Consider the following 21,192-nt stretch of genomic DNA (forward strand, 5'->3'; position numbering starts at 1 on the left):
TTGATCTAAAAACAAAAAAATAAGATTTAATATTAATTATAAACATACAACCAACATATTGACCTAGCCTAACCATACTGCTATCTACAATCTAGCACTTACAAAACAATAATCTTTGAATGAATGACACTGCCAGTAACATAGGTTTTAAATCTTAAATTAATTTGTTATCAGTAGAATAGCAATCTGTCTCATATGAATTACGTACTTATATCGTCTACTTAACCCAGATAATCAGGTCATAATCTGACTATAGAGTATTATAATCTTTATTATTTTTAGTGAATAAAATTAAGAAAAAACATGGGCCCTTATACATGACTTAAAATATTAATAAAAATATTTTTAATTAACTAAAATGTTTTTAAAAATATAGCTTAAGCTCTTTTTGAAATTTAAATAATAAAATTTTGTAGGCTCAAAATTAACATTACATATTTTTTATTTCTGAATTTTAGTTTAACCAAAACATCAACAAAATCCTGATTCCGTTTATACAGGTGATCTATTTAAAGCAACCAATGTTATTCCAAGATCCCTTTAACTATACATTCAACTCTACTTTATTATTATAACACTTTAAATTTGAGACTTGATCAATTATATTTTTAATCAAACAAAAAACTTTCTTCATTCAAGATAACAATCGTTTGTTGCCAACGTCATAATCGAATGACGTCAGCCGGCATTACGAAGTAGTGATAACTGTACCGCAGATACGATTTACGCAATAATGAAAACCCTTTAACGGAGAAAATCGAAAATGTATGACAATAATCAATGCGTTTTTGGGATACAAAATTGCTAAAGAGTTAGGAAAACGACAATACGACTATCAGAGGGTCTGGTTATCAAGTTAAGCTTTTTATTTCGTCACTCATAGGAGCCTAGATCCAGTCTGGCAAACAAGTTCGTGTAATAAAAAAAAATACAATAGCTATTTAAAATAATTTTCAATACGGTTTTAATATTTTAAATAAAATTAGGTAATAACGATTAATTTTTAGTGGGTTAACCTTTACATAAACTAAAATAATTTTTTCTAGAACTCTTGAAATTAGGTATTAAGTTATTTTAAATAACCCAAAAGTTACCTTCCTTAAAAGTAAATTAGTTTAAGCAGTTAATCGATTGAAGGGCTGCCCAAAACCAGCTTTACAAAAGAACCACTATTTAAAAATTTTATACAATTTAGTATATTACCTGGAACAGCAAACATTTAAATATTTAAACTAAATACTAAAAACCGCAACCTTTGGCGCCCTTTGTACAATAGCAAATTTAGTTCTACGCTCCATTTAACTTATGAAGCATTAAAAATCAATATAAGTAAATGATTATTTAATTTTTGGCACTGAATATTAAATAGAAATTAAGAGCTTTTAAAGAAAAACAAATTAGGACGAGGTTGCTTGTAAGAAAACGTGAAAGGTCGTGTTTTATTGGGTAACCACTTTCACCTCAAACTTTCAAATTAAATTAAAATCCGATGAATGAAAGTTACTACCCAGAAAAGTGGATTAGATATCAACGACATTAACAAAAACATTGCATCACCAAATTCACTTTTATATTACATCATTCAAACCAAACTTCTATTTTTTTTGTTTTACGTTCAAAAAAATTAATTTAATTTAAATAAAAACTAATTTCTTAATAATGTTGCTATATTATTTAAAATTCCGTAATACGCGCATTAGTAATCTTTTTAAGCCAACAATATTTGTGTTTACTTGAACTACGGGCATATCAAATATCCAGAAAAATTTTTTTTTTCAGAAATATAAATATAGACAAATATTTAAACAGAAGCAACGCCATAATAACTGTTCCGTTGACTTCTTATTACTTTACACCCTTGATTAAGTTTATCACCAATATATTTAACAAACTTACAATAACACGGTATATGGTGTTAAATAGAACATTTCTCTATAGTGTTAAATAGTCGTATGATACAAAAATACGATAAACTTATTAACATGAGGACAATAAAATAAATTACAAAAAAGTTGGGTGGTTATTTTTAAGAAAAAAGCGATTAAAAAATCTAAAAATCTCAAGTCATTTAATGAATCTTATTTTTTTAAATTAAATGTGTACTAAATATAAAGAAATTGACTTCAATTTAAATGCTTTAAAAACTAAACTTATTCTTATCTTCAAGGCATTAAAAACTAACACATATAACTGAACATACTAACTAATTCTTAGAAGGTGCAAACATAACTAACAATATATTAGCCTTTGAATTAAAACTGTAATAACTTTGAGTTAAAGTTGCAAACTATCTCGACATTCGAATGCGATTCTGCTATCTTGAAAATGTCGTCAGCCAACTTAGCTCAACCGAAGTCTGCTTTTAGTGTCGCAGCTGTTGCGTGATTACGTCACTATCAACTAAGGTCACGGGGTCGATTTGCGCGTTGTCATTGGTTGTTTTTAGAGGGCAAACTTCAAGGTCAAATCGAGTTTATATAAAAAAGAAATTTAAATTTATAAAAGTGCAAATTGAATAAAAATTGTCCAAAAATTTTAAACAGAACATTAATTTTTTTTTAACTTGAAAATTTTATATACAAAATCAAACTAAATAAAAATTATAAATACGAATGTTTTAAAATTAAAACAAAAGTGCATTTAAAAGTTTATTTGATAAAAGGAAATAAAAAGTTTACAAAATACCAAACATATTTAAAAATAGATTTTAAATCGATTCAGGAACATCAGATGAGGTAGATACATTGACCACATCGTTTAATTATTTATTAAATCAAATATAAAAAAGTTTGATTATCTTACAAAAAAATTATTTTAAACAAAACTATAAAGAAGCTATAACTAATTAAAAATCAATACTAATTAAATAATAATCTGCAAGATGGCAAAGTATGTAGCCCCCATAAGGCGCATATATTAATACTTACTTATAGATAATTACAACATAGTTAATTTTATTAGCAGTCTTGTTTCTGGACCTATCAATAGAAAGTAAATTGGTATTTAACCCCACTTGAACTTGACTATTTGCTCTTTTTTAAAAGGTATTAATCTAATTACATGTTAAAAAGTATTAGCGCTTAACCTATAAGTGTTATAAATACAAGGTCACCACATTATGTTACTACCAGCAGAAATGTGCATTTATATAACCAGAAGTTTAAAAATTAAAAATTAAATCTTTTAATCCCCCAAAAAAAAAATTCTGTTCGTACATTTTAAGAGATATAACTTTACCATAAAACTAGTTGTATTAAAATCAAAACGATATTACAATCATCTAAGCAATAAAATTAAAACAAATGTATCATGATAAAACAAAAGTATTACGAAGACATAATCACTAGTAAAACAAAACAAGGTATATATAATATAGGCAATACTTTTAGTTATTATCCTATCACATACAAATATATATATACATTCCCATCAGACATTTAAAACAACATATATGTTTATAAAAAGCTTTTATCAGATACCACAAATCGACATCACGACATAGTTTTTAAATCAACAGCCATAACAAAATAACGACACCATTCTCTTATCGAAGTTATGACGCATTTCAAGTATGAGCGTAACAAAACAGCGTATTTCCACGTCTTCTGGTTCGCTTTACTTCACCGTTCACCCTTGACCAAATGTCAATGGATATCGAGTAATAGAATAAAAGCTAAGTGTGAATTTCGCGATATAGTTATGTGCTGAATTGTGTTGAAGGAGGGGTTATACTTAGAACCATTATCTAAACTCAGACATAACACACTAACATTGTTGTACGTGGAAATTCAGTTATGTTAAAAAAATATTAAAGCTGGACCTTGCGATGGTATTTCTATCACTGTGCAAATTCAATGACGTTTTAAAACTAACCCATGCTGTCGTATAAAAGATTGTAGTTTAATACGTTAACTGAACTTTTGCAGTAACTGTGGACCTTTGCAGTACTTTAGTTTTTAATTACTACATAACTGCAAACAGCCTTTTTCGTTCTAAAAAATCTGTAAAAACACTTTATATTTGTACGTAAGATTATATTACACAACGCTTGTTAAAACATATTTACCAATAAGCAAAAACTAAGCTACGTAAACTATTTTAAACCCCGACGCTAAAAATAAATTTATAAACTGTTTCTCGTATTAGTAATTACATTTTTTTCTTGTTTTCATAATTTTTAAAAGTCTTTTATCCATTTTTCCAATATTCTTATGACCAGTTAAATTGTAATTAATAAAATCAATAAAAAAACGTTTAATTTTGACCGGTTAAAAACGCTTTTATCTGAAGTTGCTAAGCAATAATTCATTAAGTAATTTTAACTATGTTGCATTGAAATCAATATTTCAACAGGCGGTAATTATAAAATATAGCAACCCTGCAATTTAATTATAAAATCCAGGACCTTTAATTAGTAACTTTTCTCTATGGTGCTTCTTTAAATATGTATAAATTATATAATACAGTAGCAGTACTATGGGAACTATATTTAATTAAACTCTATAGCTATATACACATTGAAAAAACTACATTTATTTAATTTTTTAACAATTTTTTGAAATATCGACCCGCGCTTTTGTATGATCAACTACGTTACTTATACCTTGCTAACGTTTAAATATGAAGCCACAAAAATTCAATAGAACAAATATTGTTGTTTGCGTTTAAATAGTAAAACTGGTTTAAGTGAATTTTATGTCGAATACACAAATATTTGAGTTCAACCCGGACTCATGTTGCAAGTTAAAATAACTTAAAATAAATCAAAATTTTTTTTTTTGTTAGGTTTAAAAAAATAAAATACTTAAAAAACAAATTATATAGATTTATTATATAATCTGCTGTATTTCTATTGTGTTTACCTATAATGATTTAAAACTTTATTAAAATCTGTACTATTTTTTTTAGGTAAATTTTACATAGACAACAAAATCTATTATTTTTTTTCAATATTAAAACACATTAAAAAAAAACTTAACATTTTATAAATGTTGGACTTTAATTTTATTACTGCTAAAACTGTTTAATTTATATAAATGTATATGCCTAATGTAGCATTTAATTAGGTTTGTTATAACTAATAGCAAACTTAAACTTTAATACTAAATCTAAAAAATTTCAGTACTGCTTTTAAATATAAAAAGCAAGTTGTTAATCTACCACAGCTGACATTATAAAACTTAACTAAAAAACAAACTTTGCTTTAAAATCCCCGTACTTGCCTTGGGCCAAAACGTCAATGCTTAAACGTTGTGTATAGCTCAAATGGCGTTAGCTAAGCCTAGGCTATAGCTCGAATGCAAATTGCCTAAAATCGTTAACCGATTTGTGTATGATTTTTGCTATTATCTACATATTATCGTCTTAACAATAATAAGTTTTTAATTTTTGTAGAATAAAATCTTGCGTATTTCTATAAATATTTTAACGAAATCGTCTTGAATTTATTTTTATCGAATTTCTTTTTCAGATTATAGTTACTTATAAATTATTACTGACAGTTTTTATTTCGTTATGTGTATTGAATTTATTGGCTCGTTAAGATCAGGTAGGTTAAATTACAAACAACTTAGTTGAAATATAAGTTAACTACAGAAGTGCCAGGGTATTGATGACAAGATGTTGTTTAAAAAAATCTTTCACATATTTCTCTTTACCTTAATGTAAAAGCATTACATTTAGGCTATCTGTCTTTACTCAACCTAGGTTTAACAAATATATACAAACAGTTTAACATATACTCTACTTTTAATCTATTTTACTTTGAATAAATAGCAAATAACATAAAACTCGGCACTTCATTTGCAGCCAATAAAAACTAACTTTATTATCTTTCGACAATCACCAACCAGTTCACAAATTTTAAACTGTCATCTGAAAGAGAGAAAACGATATATAAAATCCTCGGCAATACCTTTTACTTGTTCTGTGTGTATGTGGTCGATATTGATTTTTAAATCTAAGACTGTCTAAAATTAGCTGTGTATTGTAATACTGGGAATCTAATGCGGGCAATACAGAAAAAAAGTCGAAATACGGTGATTTAAATCACAAAGAAAATAACTATATTGAATGTCAAATAACCAAAGCCGACACAAACACTGGATTAGGTATAGGAAAATTGGATTTAATAATAGAATAAAACAACTTATTCTAAGAAGTGAAGGCTGCAATTCAACCTTATAAACATATTCACAGTCTCTTAATCTAAATGTTTGTTTTGTAAGCACGACCTAAAATAACACAGAATATTCTTAAATATCTTCTATTCCTATTAGCCTTACGAGATATGCTACTAAACGCTTGTCCATACTTAGAAAAAATTAGACCTGCGTTCCATGCAAAACTCTAATTAGCGTGATTCCAAATTCGAAAGAACGTAAGAACGTCGTTAACGAATCAATTAAAATTTAATTACTTTTTGGTTTTATATACATTATTAATTTAGGACACGCCAAAAAATGTTTTAAAATGCGTTAAATTTACGGTTTCCAATATATATGTATATATTAATACTCTAACTCTACTACTTTCTTATAAACCCGATAATTATTATATATTTCTCTTGTTACCTTTACGTTTTAGAGAAACATAATAGTAACATGGGTTAAATTTTACATCAAGTATTTTTCACTAAATATACATTTTGATTTCCATATATATTTACTTCTATATATCTATATATTTGCTTTAAATGATTTCCAATTTTATTTTCTTGTTTTAATACATAATAAATACTTACTAAGTATAGAATACATATTTAAATTAACCTTTAAAACTGTGCGCCCGCAAATTCCGTACATAGAAATCGACGCTTTTCTAAACAAACGCTTTCTTAAAATTAAAAACGCTCTTTAACTGCTCATTTAATATAACATTTCAATTAACTATACAATTTAGCAAAATTCTATTTTATAATACCACGCAAAGACTATAGTTCAACCTTCACTCAATTCATAACAATATTCCATCGAAATCCAAAATCTATTGACGTATTGAACACACAATATTGGGTTATATTGTGAAGCGACAATAGCGTAACGTATCTACGTAAACTCAAACGCACGCTCAATCACGCTGACGCATATTTCTAAAACACAATACCTCTAAATTTCGCTTTTTTCTTTGCCTTCTCTCATTTTTTTTCTATTGAAAATATCTTAAAATTTGGTAAACAAATGGGCTTGTTAAATACATAATAAAAAATAGACGTTTTTAGTATAATAGTTTAAACATAATTAGTAATTTTATAGGGTTTAAGAAATATTAAAAATAAATGTGTGTGTATTTATAAATTGAAATTTTTTTTAAGAAACTTTAAATATTTTTTTGTTTTTGCACAAAAATTGACCGTACAAAATTGACCTACAAATAAATTTCTGCTGACTCTGCAGAAATTTATACTGTAATTAAATTTAAAAGTCACGAGACTGTAAAAATGCAGAAACAAAATAGCAAGTTCGCCAACAAAGAGTATGTAAGATAACTTACGAATAAAATGTCAACCCAGAAATAGGAACTGCAAAGTTACTTGAGCGTTAAAAGTAAATAATTAACGTTGGCAGCGGCGTTTAGTTTTTACTTGCTTCAATAACGTTCAAGTGGCAACGTAAGATTTACGACTTAGTTGCTAAACTAACTGCTGCATATGTTAATAAAATGTTAATCATAATATCAAATAACCCTAACCCTATAATATAAATCTGTAGTCTTATCGCATAAACAAATATACTAATAATTTATAGGCTCAAATAAGTAAGTTTATAAAACAAATTTAATTTAAACCTAAGTTGAAATTCACATAAAAAAAACTAAATAAATTAAATGTCCAATTCTTATTTATATTATTTTATATGCTCCATATATATCTATTATTTTTAACTTTAAATTACTATATCCTGCTGTTGGTAAACATTAAAAATAGATGATTCCTAATTTAAACATTCTAACTTAAGTTTTATGACTTAGCAATTAATGTAAACCCAATTCTCATGTAATACAAGCGAAATCAGACTCCGTTTTTAAATTGCTTTCTACGTTAACACTAAAATTTTAATTCGCTTCATTTGCGTCGGTTTAGGAAGGTTTGGCGTCGACTCAGTTTAATTCAATTGTCTGCCAATAATGGCCATTGTTTATTTGGTTAAAATAAGCCATCTCACATAATAAGCATTGTTTTCTATTGGTAATAGAGCTAATATTAAATTACAATTGAGCTATTGTGACGTAATAGCTAAAACATGCGTATGAATTACTTGGCATTTTAAGATATAAAAAATCTAGATTTTGAAGGTGTTATAAAATTTTAAAATCGAGTAAATTTAGGATGTAAAGTATATCTAAATCACTGTTGCAATTTAAGAAAAGGGCAAACATAAATATTAAAATTTACCCGAAAAAAAATCTGTTTTAAACCAATTTTTATTGCAGAAATAAGCAAAATTGTAAGAAAAACTTGTATCACTACCCACTGACGCCATCTAGCGAGTATATTTCACCTTGCTAACAACTCAATTTATATAGGATATTAAACTAATCAAAAAAAATTTATGTCTGTTAAATTTTACAAAAAAGGCAACTTATAAAAAAAAAATTTGTGAAAAAAATAATTCCACTAAAAAAACAAAGGCTCTTAGACTTTTTGAATTAACTATATTCAAAAATAAACACTTGTCTAAATAAAGGTACAAATAACTGCTGCTTATTGAAGGTAATTATTACACAATACGAATTTTAATTTGAAAAACAGCTTCTGGTCGGTAGAGATCTGGGTGTAACGTATATTAGTTTTCATAAACTCCCAATAATCAATTATTTACCTTCTAGTCAATAATAACTCTCCACATGCTGTTGATGTTTTATCAGTATTTATTATTTATGAGTTTAGGTTAATGACCCACAACTTTAATTAGGTTTTGAACTGACTTTAATTAGGAAGAATATGTCGATATTTGTGACCTGTTTGCACGAGTTAAATGTCTGGTTTTGAAAATTATTTTTAATTTAATTTTTAAATTGTATATTACACGGTACTTAAAAATTGATTTACTATAATTTTATAATCAATATTTTTTGGTGTGATTTTAATTTTATTTTTTATTTGTACCCCTAATTTAGTTGTTAAACAATTATCAAATAATGGTTGACAGTACAATTTTTAAATGTTTCCTAAAATATATAAATAAATACAAGAACTAAAATGAATCATTTTCGGGTAATTTCTTTTCGTGTAATTGTGATTCATAATAATTTCTAACCGCCAAAATATTATTTCTATAACATGTCAAACAATATAATTTAATTAATAACAACTTAACTTAAACTTCTATTTTTTAATTTTTTATTTCAAATTTTAATATTTATTATAAACGTTTTTAGCTAGTTTCTTTGTATACAGATTAAAATTATAAAGTACAGTAAGAACTTACAAATTAATCGCAATTCCAATTCGTGAAAGTATAATATCGAAATAACTTAAAGCCAAAAAGTTCAGCTGTATCAGCTATATTTATTTATAACTTAATATTTATAGATATAAGTCGAACTTAATTATATCGTTTAAAAATAAATCTTGACCGTGACCCAGTATTTAACACAACTGATAATACGAAAAAGTATTAATTATCATTGGCAATCATAAAGTATTAAACCCAAAAAGTGGAAATTAATTAGTTAAAAAGTACTTTTATTTTTTTCTTAAAACAATGATTTTATTTTAAATACAACAAGAGCGCAGTTAGGTTAAAATCTTAAACAGTAACTTGACCGCATCAATTGCTATTTTGAACTTGAAAATGTCAAATGATTTTGGTTTTTATGACGCGCGCGTAAAAACACCTCAAAAAACATGACGTCATCAGCGACAGATCGAATTGGAACGAGCTAACTTAGTTGAATGACGTAACAAACGGCGGTTATCAGATTATAATTGGCCCCCGGCATCTGAAGAAATGAGGTGCATCATTTTTTATGTATCAGTTAATATAAATTGTTATTGTAAAACGTATTTGTTTCAGTATAAGTCTATATATAGGGTTATGTGATAAGTTGTGAGTGTTATTAAAGGGGCTTGATATCATTTTTAAAGTAAATGCATGGTAACTACTTAACTCTATTTGCTGAAACTTTTTATAAAAAACAGTCGCTTATAAAGTAAAGTCAGTTTACGTTAGGTTTAAATTTATATTTTAAAATATAGTAGTTTTCAAACATTTATTTCTTTTTTGTTTTTCAAAAGATTTAAATAAGTAAATATGAAACTAACTTCGTTAATTTTAACTTGGTAAGTATATGAATATTTATTCATTTTTTTATAAATAGACGAAATGAAAATAGATACAGTAAAATTACTAGCTCGGCAATTAAAGTTTGGCAGTTTTTGAACAAATTTTAAAGTCGCAAAAAAGTTTATACCGTAAATATATTTTATGATCTACACAAAAAAGTATGTTTTTTTAAGTAGTTTAAATATTGTTAAATTAATTATTTAAATAATAAAACGTATTAAAACATTTATTATTACAGCTATTTGTTTGTTCTGTGTGTTAAGTTATCGACAGTACAAGCTCAAACTGCAGATTGTCAACGTAAGTTTTTTTATTTAGATTTTTATTTCCATTTTTTGTTATATTTTAACAGGCTAAATTGATTTTAAAACTTAAATTATTAAAAAGGTAATGTTTACTAAATGTGTTGTAGTATGGTTAGGCCTTTTTTATTAATATTAGTTTGAAATATTTAAAACATTTGACTGTATCAAATTTATCCTAAAGAGATTATTTTAAAATTTATTTTTAGCCCCGTTTTGTAAGGATTGTTTTCCTTGGTGTCCAGGATCAAAACCTTTATGTAGGCCGGATGGACCAATCGAACGGATTTGTAGAGAAACTTGCAATGCCTGTGCAGCTACCAGTAACGGTATTTAAACAATTTATCAAATTTTGTAACATAGTAATTTTTTTAAATACGTTTTTGTTATCATTGATTGCGTCACTTTTAAACTGTTTTCATTATGAGACTGGCTTGGGTAAAGGTTTCACTTAAATTGTCAGTTATAAGGCAAATTAAAAAGATTTTCTTCAATTTGCAGCCTCCAACGAAAGCTACAAAATGGACCTTATTAAATTAAAAATCCATTTAAAATATATAAAACTTAATTTTATACAGGTAAATAAAAAAAGTTAAATATATAAATTTACCTTTTATTTATATGTTAGAATGTTTGGCAGCGGGTTGCGAGCAGAATTGTGAAATAATGGCAGACAATGTAGTTAAATGCTCCTGTCAAGAAGGTTATAGATTAGTCGATGGGAAGTCCTGTGTTGGTATGAACAAAGTTTTAGAAGTAGTGTTTATATATTTTTTTACAACCCTAACTATACATGAGCTAAAAAAATAAAGCAATTTAATACTACAAAAACGGTATATTCTACTAACAGAAATTACTATACACGATTGAATTTTTCGATAAAAAAAGCTTAAGCCTTAAATTTTTAAATACACTTTTTAAAATAATACTTTTGATAAAAGATTATCAAATTCATAAACGCATTAATTTAAATTGAATTAACAGACATTGATGAATGTGCTGAAGATACAACCCTTTGTTTGGATCAGGTCAACAATACTTTATGTAGAAATGAACCAGGTCGCTACAGTTGCAGTGTTTGTCAAACCAGAGAGAATTTATGGAGCTACTACGAACAACCGACATGCTGCAAACTTAACAACGGTTATTACATTTTAATAAGTTGTAAAGATGCTTTGTAATGACGGAAATATATTTTAATTTATATTAAGAAAAACAATTAACAAGTTTACAGGCAATAGTATCTAAAAACGATAAAGGCAACTTAAGACTAAAGTTAGCGATTTTTCCTTTAGATTAAAAAGTCGACCTCCAAAATATAAAATAAATTAACATGGAAAGAGAAAAATAAGAAATCTATATTCTAAAACAATCCCAAGTTTTAACCGATATATATTCCACAGAAAAAAATAAAATAATTATTAACTTTACCTAAAAATTAAAATTTTCGTTTTAAACAGATCTTCCACGATGTGGAAAAAGTTTTAGTAACAATGGTCGTGTAGTTAACGGAACACTGTCGAAAATTGGATTCTGGCCTTGGATGGTAAAAATTAATGTTAATTTTTTTAAATAAATATTATGTTAATAACAGTAGAAAATTATAACATTACGAGAACAAAAGTTTTAAAAATGCATCGGTATATTTTTATAGTTTTCAACAATGTAAAAATTTGTCATACTAACATATTTGTTTGAAAAATAAAAGAGAGTTTATAACGAAAGGTAATCCTATTCTCTCAGCGTGATATTTAGTTTAAATTAATTTTTATAACACAGCCTTCTGAAATTAAGTGACCCTGGGCAAAAACTTTCCTATTCGAAAATTTATAAATAAAATTTGCTGAACCAACAACTTTTATTGGAAAAATTTTAGCGGTAACATTCTGTGTGGTTTAGATTAATTCTTTCTTTTAAAATAGAATTAATTAAAACCTACAGTCACAAATTATTTTAGTAAGGCAAAGTCCAAAGCCAAATCAGTTTAAAATATTTTTTATTCTTGTTAGTCTAAAAAGTATATAAAATCTAAAATTCTTTTATCTAAAACAACTTAATATTCCCAATACATTAAACTATTGTGCAACTAATACGTTAAAAAAAAACATTATTAAAATTCATTTATTAAAATGTTCACCTTTCTAAAACATTTTTTTTAGGCTTATATTGTAATCCAAGGAGCAGGAGCAGGAGGTAGGGCTGGTCTATGTGGGGGTTCCCTTATAAGTGATAGATGGGTCGTGTCTGCTGCACATTGCTACGAGTAAGTATGGATTCTTTATTTGTTTTTTAACTATCTAAAATTTAAATTAATTTAAGTTTACAAAATAATTTAAAAATAAAATAGATTAGTTTCGTGCACGAATGTTTGAAAGTTTAAAACAACTATTTTTTTAATACTTTAACCTTTTTAAAAAAACATATAAATATTTGGTTTATATTTGTGTAGAACTATAAAAAGTCCAGATGATTACGGAAACATACAAGTTGGCCTCGGTATTTTACAAACAATTGACAACAATAATGTTCACCAACAACAATTCAGAGTTATTGAGGTAGGGACAATAAATTTAAATTTTATTTCTTTATAAAAACTCCAATAAAGCACATAGTACTTGAAGTAGAGAAAAATTAGATAATTTTAAAATCCTATTTTAACTTATATGAAATAATTTTTGTGTAAATATGTTAAAAAAATAAACCCATACAAAACCTTCAACGTTTATTTTCACCAATTCATAGCTTGTTCAACATGAAGCATTCAACTTTCCTGAGAATGATATCTCTTTACTTAGACTCCACAGAAGAGCTACCTTGGGACGATTTGTTAATGTTGTGTGTCTGCCTAATGGCGAGACACCCAAAACTGATGAATTATGTTTTGCTACTGGCTATGGGGCTTTAGGTAAGAATTAAATAAACTTAAATTATATAATATAGTAGGATATTTAAGCCGTATTTTTAATTTATATTTATAGACCTGGTAATTCGATTAATTGCAAAATCATTTTTTAAATGGAACTGTTGATTTGCATGGACTACAATAAGTTTAAAAATTTTGTTTTTTTTATCAGCTTTTGGTGGAGCAGCAGCTGAAGGTTTACAAGAAGTAGATCTTCCAATTGTTGACATAGATGAATGTGCGGAAGTATACAGGGGCCAGAGTTCACAAGTTAATCCAAAGACAATGTTATGTGCAGGAAATAGACAAGGAACAAAAGACACTTGTCAAGGTTTTTATATTTTTATTGCTTAAACAATATGTCAACTGTAATGTTAAGAATTAAATTCTTTGCTTACAGTTCGGCATATAATGTTGTACTTATAGTTTAAAAGACTAATCTTGACATGTTAATGCACCTTAGGCAAATGGGTGGTTAGGTTTTAAGTTTACTATAAACAGTTGTTCAAATCCCTCATAAACGCATTTAACATTATAAAAATTTTGTTCATTAACAAAACAAAATACTCACTTAAATATTGATCTCATATTTTTCTTATCTTACAAAAACCACTAATCCAAAAAAAATTCTTCAATGTAAAAATTACTTTTTTACTTGTAGAAATACCAAAAGTAAACAAACTTACATATTCCAGGTGATTCTGGTGGCCCTTTGGTGTGCCAAAGATGTAACAATTGTGATTGGTATCTAGCTGGTATTACTTCTTTTGGTAGGGGTTGTGCAACACCTGGTTTCTATGGTGTTTACACAAGCGTTGTTTACCACGAGGACTGGATTTCTTCGGTCACAAGTTTAAGTATCAGTAAAGGAACCTGTATAAAACCATGTAAGTTTCAACAATATACCAATATATTTCTTAAAGAATAATTTAAAACATGAAATTTCATCTTTAATTAAATATAATTTATAAAGGTAATTGAATTCAATTAAACTTCGGTGTAGAAATTTATGACTTATAAAGCTTGTACATTAAATTACTTTTTAACTAATAAAAATATTACGTTTTTAAGTTATTGGAAGAAAACATGTCATAAAAACAGTATTAATACCAGAAAAACTGTTGTTTTTAAAAAAATTGGTCAATGTTATTTTTAGCTTGGACAGACTGGGGAGCATGGACAGAATGTCCTGTTACATGTGGGGGTGGTGAACAACAGAGAATCAGATTCTGTCAAAATGGAGTTAAAGGAGATCCAGATTGCTTGGGGGAAGACTTTGGAACTCTTATGTGTAACATAAATGCTTGCGATTCCAGTAAGTTTATATTTTGTTAAAGACAGGTCCACAGTTTATTTCCCACAACCGCAATGCTTTGTCCTTTTTTTTTGTTTATATTTTTATCCTCAATGTGGAAAGGTCGAATGCACAACCTAAACATAGAGTTACATCAGTTGCTCCGACCCAGTCTAAAGTTGCCTGTGGCAGTTTGGGATATTATAGAGATTATAATTGCCTGGTAATTATGCTGCCGATTAAGTGCTAGCTCAGCAGGAGTTTATACCGTTTATAGTGCCTTACTCAAGGGCGCTACAGCATGAGAGGAGTGGGGATTGAACCCACGACCTCATGGTGGCGTAGCAAATGTTCTTACCAATACACCACGCTGCCTTGAGAGAGATGCTATGACAAAAACTTTTGTCAAAGCTAAAACAAAAATCTGGGTATTAATTATTAAGCAATTGTTATTTATATTAACTCAAACAAAAATAAACAAAAATAATGCTATTTTTCCACATAACACGTTTTAAGAAATCTTTAATTTCTAATCTATTTAACCGGTAAAAAAAATTAAACACATAACTTTAGGTCTTTATGTTTATAGCTGTTACAACTTTGTTATTAAAACTAAATGTTATTTTCTAGCAACATGGGGTCAGTGGGAAAACTATGGTGAATGTTCGGTTTCATGCGGTAGTGGTACTCAAACAAGATCCAGAGGTTGTTTAACTAGTGAAATTGGAGATCCAGAATGTCCAACTGAAGACAGCATTCAAGAATCTGTTAGTATTTGTAATTTCACAAAGTTTTTTCATTAAGACAAATCAATTCCACTTAGTGAACATGAACCATTTTTCTTATGTTGAACTTATAGAATTGCAACAACGGGATGTGCCCGACTTTTGGCCAATGGTCAACATGGTCACAATGTTCAAAAAGTTGTGAAACAGGAATGACAACGGGAGAACGAACTTGTGATGCTCCGATTGGTGGAGATTGCGTTGGTATAAATACAAGACAACGTCCATGTAACTCACAACCTTGCCCAGGTATGTAACAATAATTATACTAGCATACAACTTTTTTCAAAATCTTTTAATTGTGTTATTTTGATTGAATGTAACTAAATTTTAAAAACTGCAGAAGTATTTTAAAAAAGATAATATTAAGTTATCCAAAAACCATTGTTGAATTGCAATTTTTGAAAGTATTTCAGTGGCTAGTTATATATATATATATAGTAAAAGTTTATGACATTTATATATGTCCATTTGTATGATATGTATACATATTATAGGTCTTCAAAACCATAAAAATTGCTTTTGAAGTGCTTGGGTTGAGTATATTTAATAAAAGTTAATAGGTTACAAATTATCACAGACTTGTTTTTTTTGATGCTTATAATGTCTATTTAGTTTGGGGATTATTTGGAACATATGGTGCATGTGATAAAACATGTGGAACTGGCCAACAACAAAGATCAAGAGAATGTATTAACGGAGAACCTGGACAGATTGGTTGTGTGGGACGAGAATTCGTTAATAGGGTAAGACTAAAAATTATTTTGTTTGAGATATTCTAACCTTATGATCACAGCAAGTAACACCCTATAGGCCTACAATAAATGAAGTAAATCTAAATCTTATTTTTCAACTTCGGCAAATAAATATACATAAAGTTAAAAAATAAATGTAAAAGAAATATTAAAATTTGATTCATTTTTATTGTATTTTCGATTATCGAAAAAATTGTCCAGTTCAGCTTATTAAAATTTTTTGAACAGGCTTGTAACGAACAACTTTGCCCAGTTTGGGACAACTGGAGCACTTGGACAGATTGTTCAACAACTTGTGGTCCTGGAACCCAAACCGGCTCCAGAGTTTGTTTAAATGGAGAGCGGGGTGATATTGGATGCATGGGATCACTCAGAAGGTCGACCAGTTGCAATGTACAAGCTTGTCCAGGTAAGAAATCCATTGAAATAAATCACACTGACAATACTGTTTTTTATAAAAAAGAAACTATTTTTCTTGCTGGTCTACTGTTGCTTTTTTTAACAATTGAAAGCAGTTTGAAACAACCTAATAAAGGTTGGTCTTTGAACTTTTCTTTGGGGAACTATTTTGATTATATCATTGAAATTTATTCATATCAACTAAATGTTCAATTAAAGGGCAGTGGAGTGAATGGGGAGAATGTTCAGTAAGTTGTAGACAGGGCCAACAAACCAGAACAAGAACAAGTTCCTCAGGGAACATGGATCAAACAAGAGTAAGATATTCTTTGATTTAAACTGGTTATGTTAAACACAACTAAATATAAAACATCTTAGCATATAAATCCACAAAAAAATAATTAATTTTATACTAACAAGTTACGCTTTAATTCAAATTACGTAACATTATTACTTTTTTGGCTTGCTATCTGGTACTGCATAACAACCGGCAGTGTTGTGTAGTAGTAAGAACACTTGCTACAACACATGAGGTTGTGGGTTCAATTCCCATTGCTCTCATGCTGTGGGGCACTTGGGTAAGGCGCTATAAATGGTATGAACTTCTGCTAAGCCAGCACTTTATCAGCAGCATAATTATAGGGTCTAATCTAAATAATATCCAAAACTGCTAAAGGCAACTCGAGACTGGGTTGGAGTAATTAATGTTACTCTATGTTAAGGTCATGCATTTGACCTTCCCACATCGGAGATAAATGTATATACAAAAATAATATATATATATATATATATATACTTAGCCTGTATTTATTTAAATTTTTTGTTTATAGGATTGCACCGTAAATGCTCGTTGTCCAAGATTAGAAGAATGGTCGGCATGGTCTGAATGTACTGAAAGTTGTGGTACAGGGGAACAAAGTGCAAGAAGACAATGTAGTAATGGAAATTTTGGTGATGATGGCTGCACTGGTCCAAGAATGAGAACCCGAGTTTGTAATACTTGTAAGTTTTATGTCTTTTCCTTGCAAAGTATCAGTAACAGTTTGTTTATCAGCAATTTTATTTTTTATAAGTTGATTGTCCTACTTGGAGCATTTTCGGACCATATTTAGAATGTAGTGCCTCGTGTGGTGGAGGTACAAGAATGAGAAGTCGAACCTGTCAAGGGGGGCAACCAGAGGGTATAGGTTGTATCGGTAGTGCAACCAACATAGGAAACTGCAACACTCGTAAGTTTGTTTATGTTTTACTAAACCTTTCTTTACTAAATAATGTTATTTGTTTATTATGGGAGATTTTTCTAGGACAAACTTTTTAAGAATTCCAAAACTTATAAAACAGAATAAAAATAGTTTTAAATCCTTTTTTTTAAATAATTCTTTATTTGGCCACTTTATTTGGCTTTCCATGTTATACAGTCATACACAACTTAAAAAAAACTAAAGACAAGTATATATCAATTTTTTAATTTTTTTTTTGCTTTAGATCCTTGTCCAACATGGGGAACATGGGGAGCTTTTGGTCAATGTGATGTGACTTGTGGGGAAGGGATGCAAACCTCAATGAGGGTTTGTATCAATGGGGTTGTCGGGGATGATGGTTGTGTTGGCAACGATGATAGAAGAAGAGGATGTAATAGTGAAATATGTCCAGGTATTTAATTTTTGTGATTGTTCTTGGGGTAAATACTCAAATAATTTTTTAAGACCGGTTGGGTGAAACAATAGCCACCCAAACTAGAAGCAGAGTCACTACATTATCTTAAAAAATTTACCATATTTTTAGTTAAATTCAATCAACATTTAAGCTCATTTGGTATTACTCAAAATCACATGCTTCATAATAAGACAATATTATTTTTATTTTACAGTTTTCAGTGATTGGACTGAATTTGGAGATTGTAGCGTTTCTTGCGATGGAGGAATGAGAGAAAGAACTCGCACTTGCCCACAAGAGGGGTTATGTCCAGCTGATGGATATGGGACGAGCTTAACTGACAGTGAGGAGTGCAACATTGAGATATGTAGAGGGGTGTGGGGAGATTGGACCGCAGTTGAACCATGTTCGGTGAGTTAACTTTTAATCATTTTTTATTCTTTATTTTGCCAAAACTTTGTGGTATTTATGTGGTGCCAATAGCATTTTCATATAATAAAGCTTATTGAATGATACATATATTTACACAAATGAATATATGTTTTTTAAATAAATGCCTTAACTGCTAATTGTAATGCAAGGGTAAGTTATCAGGTTCACCGGCACACATAAGTTGTAAGTTGTAACCATATTTTGACAATTTAAATGCAGGTCAAATGGCGAGCAATTAACTAATATTTTAATGCAACAAAGCTGAAGAGTAGAGGACTTCAAGTTAAAAAATTCCTGACACTTCAATCCAATCATTGAAAGCAATATTTGTCATCAAAAAAACTAAAAAAACACTAAACTTTTTTTTAAACTCTAAATTTAAATTTTTAGGAGACCTGTGGTGATGGATCCTTAAGAGAAGAAAGGACTTGTAATGGTGGGATCGCAGGAGGTCCTGGATGTCCTGGTGTAGGCAACAGAGTTGTTAATTGTAATTTAGGGGTTTGTCCAACTTGGGCAGAGTGGAGTAACTTTGGAGACTGTAGTACAACTTGTGATGAGGGTAGTCAAGAAAGAACAAGGTAGTTTTTAGAAACCTAAACTAAATTTGAATAATAAAAGCAAAATAGTATTAAGTTGCTGCAAATGTCTAAAAATTTTAGAATAAGATACATAAACTCAAAGGGTTGATATGTCATGACATGTTAAGTTATCTTTTTTATATCATAACTTTAATTAAAAATAAAAGCCTGTGAAAATTTCCAATTTATAAGATCTAAATAGTAAGTAATTCCAAGCGTTTGCCAAAATAAATAAGTTTTGGAATACACTTTTTAAAACAATACCGCTTGTTATTTATACAAAATTGTTTTAAGTATAATATCCTGGTTAAGCAATAAATTATTTTTTACTTTTTTGATGAAGTGTTAAAGTATAGTTTTAAAAATTCAACTAACTAATAAACTTTTATTTTTTGATATAGAGTTTGTGTTGGAGGAACAACATGTGTTGGAGATGATACTAATACACAAACTTGTAATGTTGGAAATTGCGAAACAGCGCCAGGTGATGAGTGCGCTGGAAAAGTCGACATTATTGCAAGAGAAACATGTCTTAGTTATAGAACTCAAGCTTTTTGCACAAACCGTAATTTTATGACATTTGTTTTGGCAAATTGTGATCTAACTTGTTGCGAAAGAGGTAGAGAATTTACATTCTTTTAAATGAAAATTTATAAAACAAAAAAATATTAATTATAACAACACTTAAAAAAATAAAAAAGATTTTAAATAAAATTGTAATTTAAAAATTCCAAATTTAAAAAAAAGTTTTCAATTTTTAACTATACTTTAACAACTACATTTGTGTAATTAAAATTCTTTTAAATATCAATTCCTTTATTTTAGTTCGATGCGAGCCAGGAACTGTGGACTTGTCAACATTTTGTGCATTTTTTCTACAATCCCAGCCACAGTTATGCCAAACAAATCAATTTATAATTTCCAATTGTCAAAGATCGTGTACATGTCCAAATAACTAAACTAACACTTTAAAATAATATCTTTTTTAATTTTCTTCGTGAATTAATTTCTCGTTTTTTCTAATTTACCAAGTATGTAATTTTTGCCAATAAACAAACTCTTTTTAATTAATGTAAAAAATTTAATTTAAGTGCCTTATCCATTTTTTCTTAAACTTAATATAATAAAGAAGGGGTTAATGTAAAAAGTTTTTTTTTAAAATTAATAAACATTGTTTGTTGTGCTTTTTCAATAAATGTTAAATTAATATTTTAAAGTGAATAATGTATAGTGTAAATATTCAAAATAAAAATCTTATATTGAATAAGTTGTGTTTTTATTAAAAGTGGAGTAATCAAAGCCAAAAAAAAATTTTAATAACATCAACAATTTTTTATCAAAACTGGGTTATAATTTTAATTTCCTCTAGTAAACTTTTTGTAACATTCATTTTAAACAAAAATTATCATACCAAGACTAAGATTTACACAAATTTTAATTAGTCTTTGTTTTCAATGTTATTATGTTTTGTTGACAACAGAATCCAAATTAAACTTAATTTATTCAATAAAATAACTAACAACAATAGGGTCTAATAAATAAAACACATTTTCAAATAAAGCTAAAAGTTTTATATTTACTGTTTCCGAGTTTCAAAACATATAAAAAAATACCCAGTGTGGTGTAGTGGTAAGAATACTTTCTACATGAGGTCGTGGGTTCGATCCTCACTGTTTTCATGCTGTAATGCCTTTGAGTAAGGCGCTATAAACGGTGGAACTCCCGCTAAGCCAGCACTAATCAGCAACATAGTTATCGGGAAATTAAAATCTATAATATTTACAACTGCCACAGGCATCT

At 28.2% G+C, this 21,192-nt stretch overlaps 1 protein-coding gene across 1 annotated transcript; it reads left to right on the plus strand.

The window, feature by feature from the left end:
* The first annotated feature begins 10,216 nt into the window (after positions 1 to 10,216).
* LOC145752226 (uncharacterized) lies at positions 10,217 to 20,647 on the plus strand. Its single transcript, XM_082568467.1, has 24 exons — positions 10,217 to 10,282; positions 10,525 to 10,586; positions 10,798 to 10,917; positions 11,217 to 11,324; positions 11,573 to 11,731; positions 12,049 to 12,134; positions 12,748 to 12,851; positions 13,038 to 13,143; positions 13,331 to 13,493; positions 13,663 to 13,821; positions 14,186 to 14,377; positions 14,647 to 14,805; positions 15,415 to 15,551; positions 15,644 to 15,818; positions 16,185 to 16,315; positions 16,553 to 16,733; positions 16,943 to 17,040; positions 17,554 to 17,725; positions 17,797 to 17,952; positions 18,209 to 18,376; positions 18,594 to 18,790; positions 19,202 to 19,392; positions 19,794 to 20,011; positions 20,218 to 20,647. The coding sequence occupies exons 1-24, from the start codon at positions 10,254 to 10,256 to the stop codon at positions 20,349 to 20,351; spliced, it is 3,405 nt and encodes a 1,134-aa protein (XP_082424593.1). The 5' UTR covers positions 10,217 to 10,253; the 3' UTR covers positions 20,352 to 20,647.
* The last annotated feature ends 545 nt before the right edge of the window (positions 20,648 to 21,192 follow it).

This window comes from Corella eumyota, chromosome 5, assembly GCF_963082875.1.
Source record: "Corella eumyota chromosome 5, kaCorEumy4.1, whole genome shotgun sequence".
In the NCBI taxonomy this organism is placed as follows: domain Eukaryota; kingdom Metazoa; phylum Chordata; class Ascidiacea; order Phlebobranchia; family Corellidae; genus Corella; species Corella eumyota.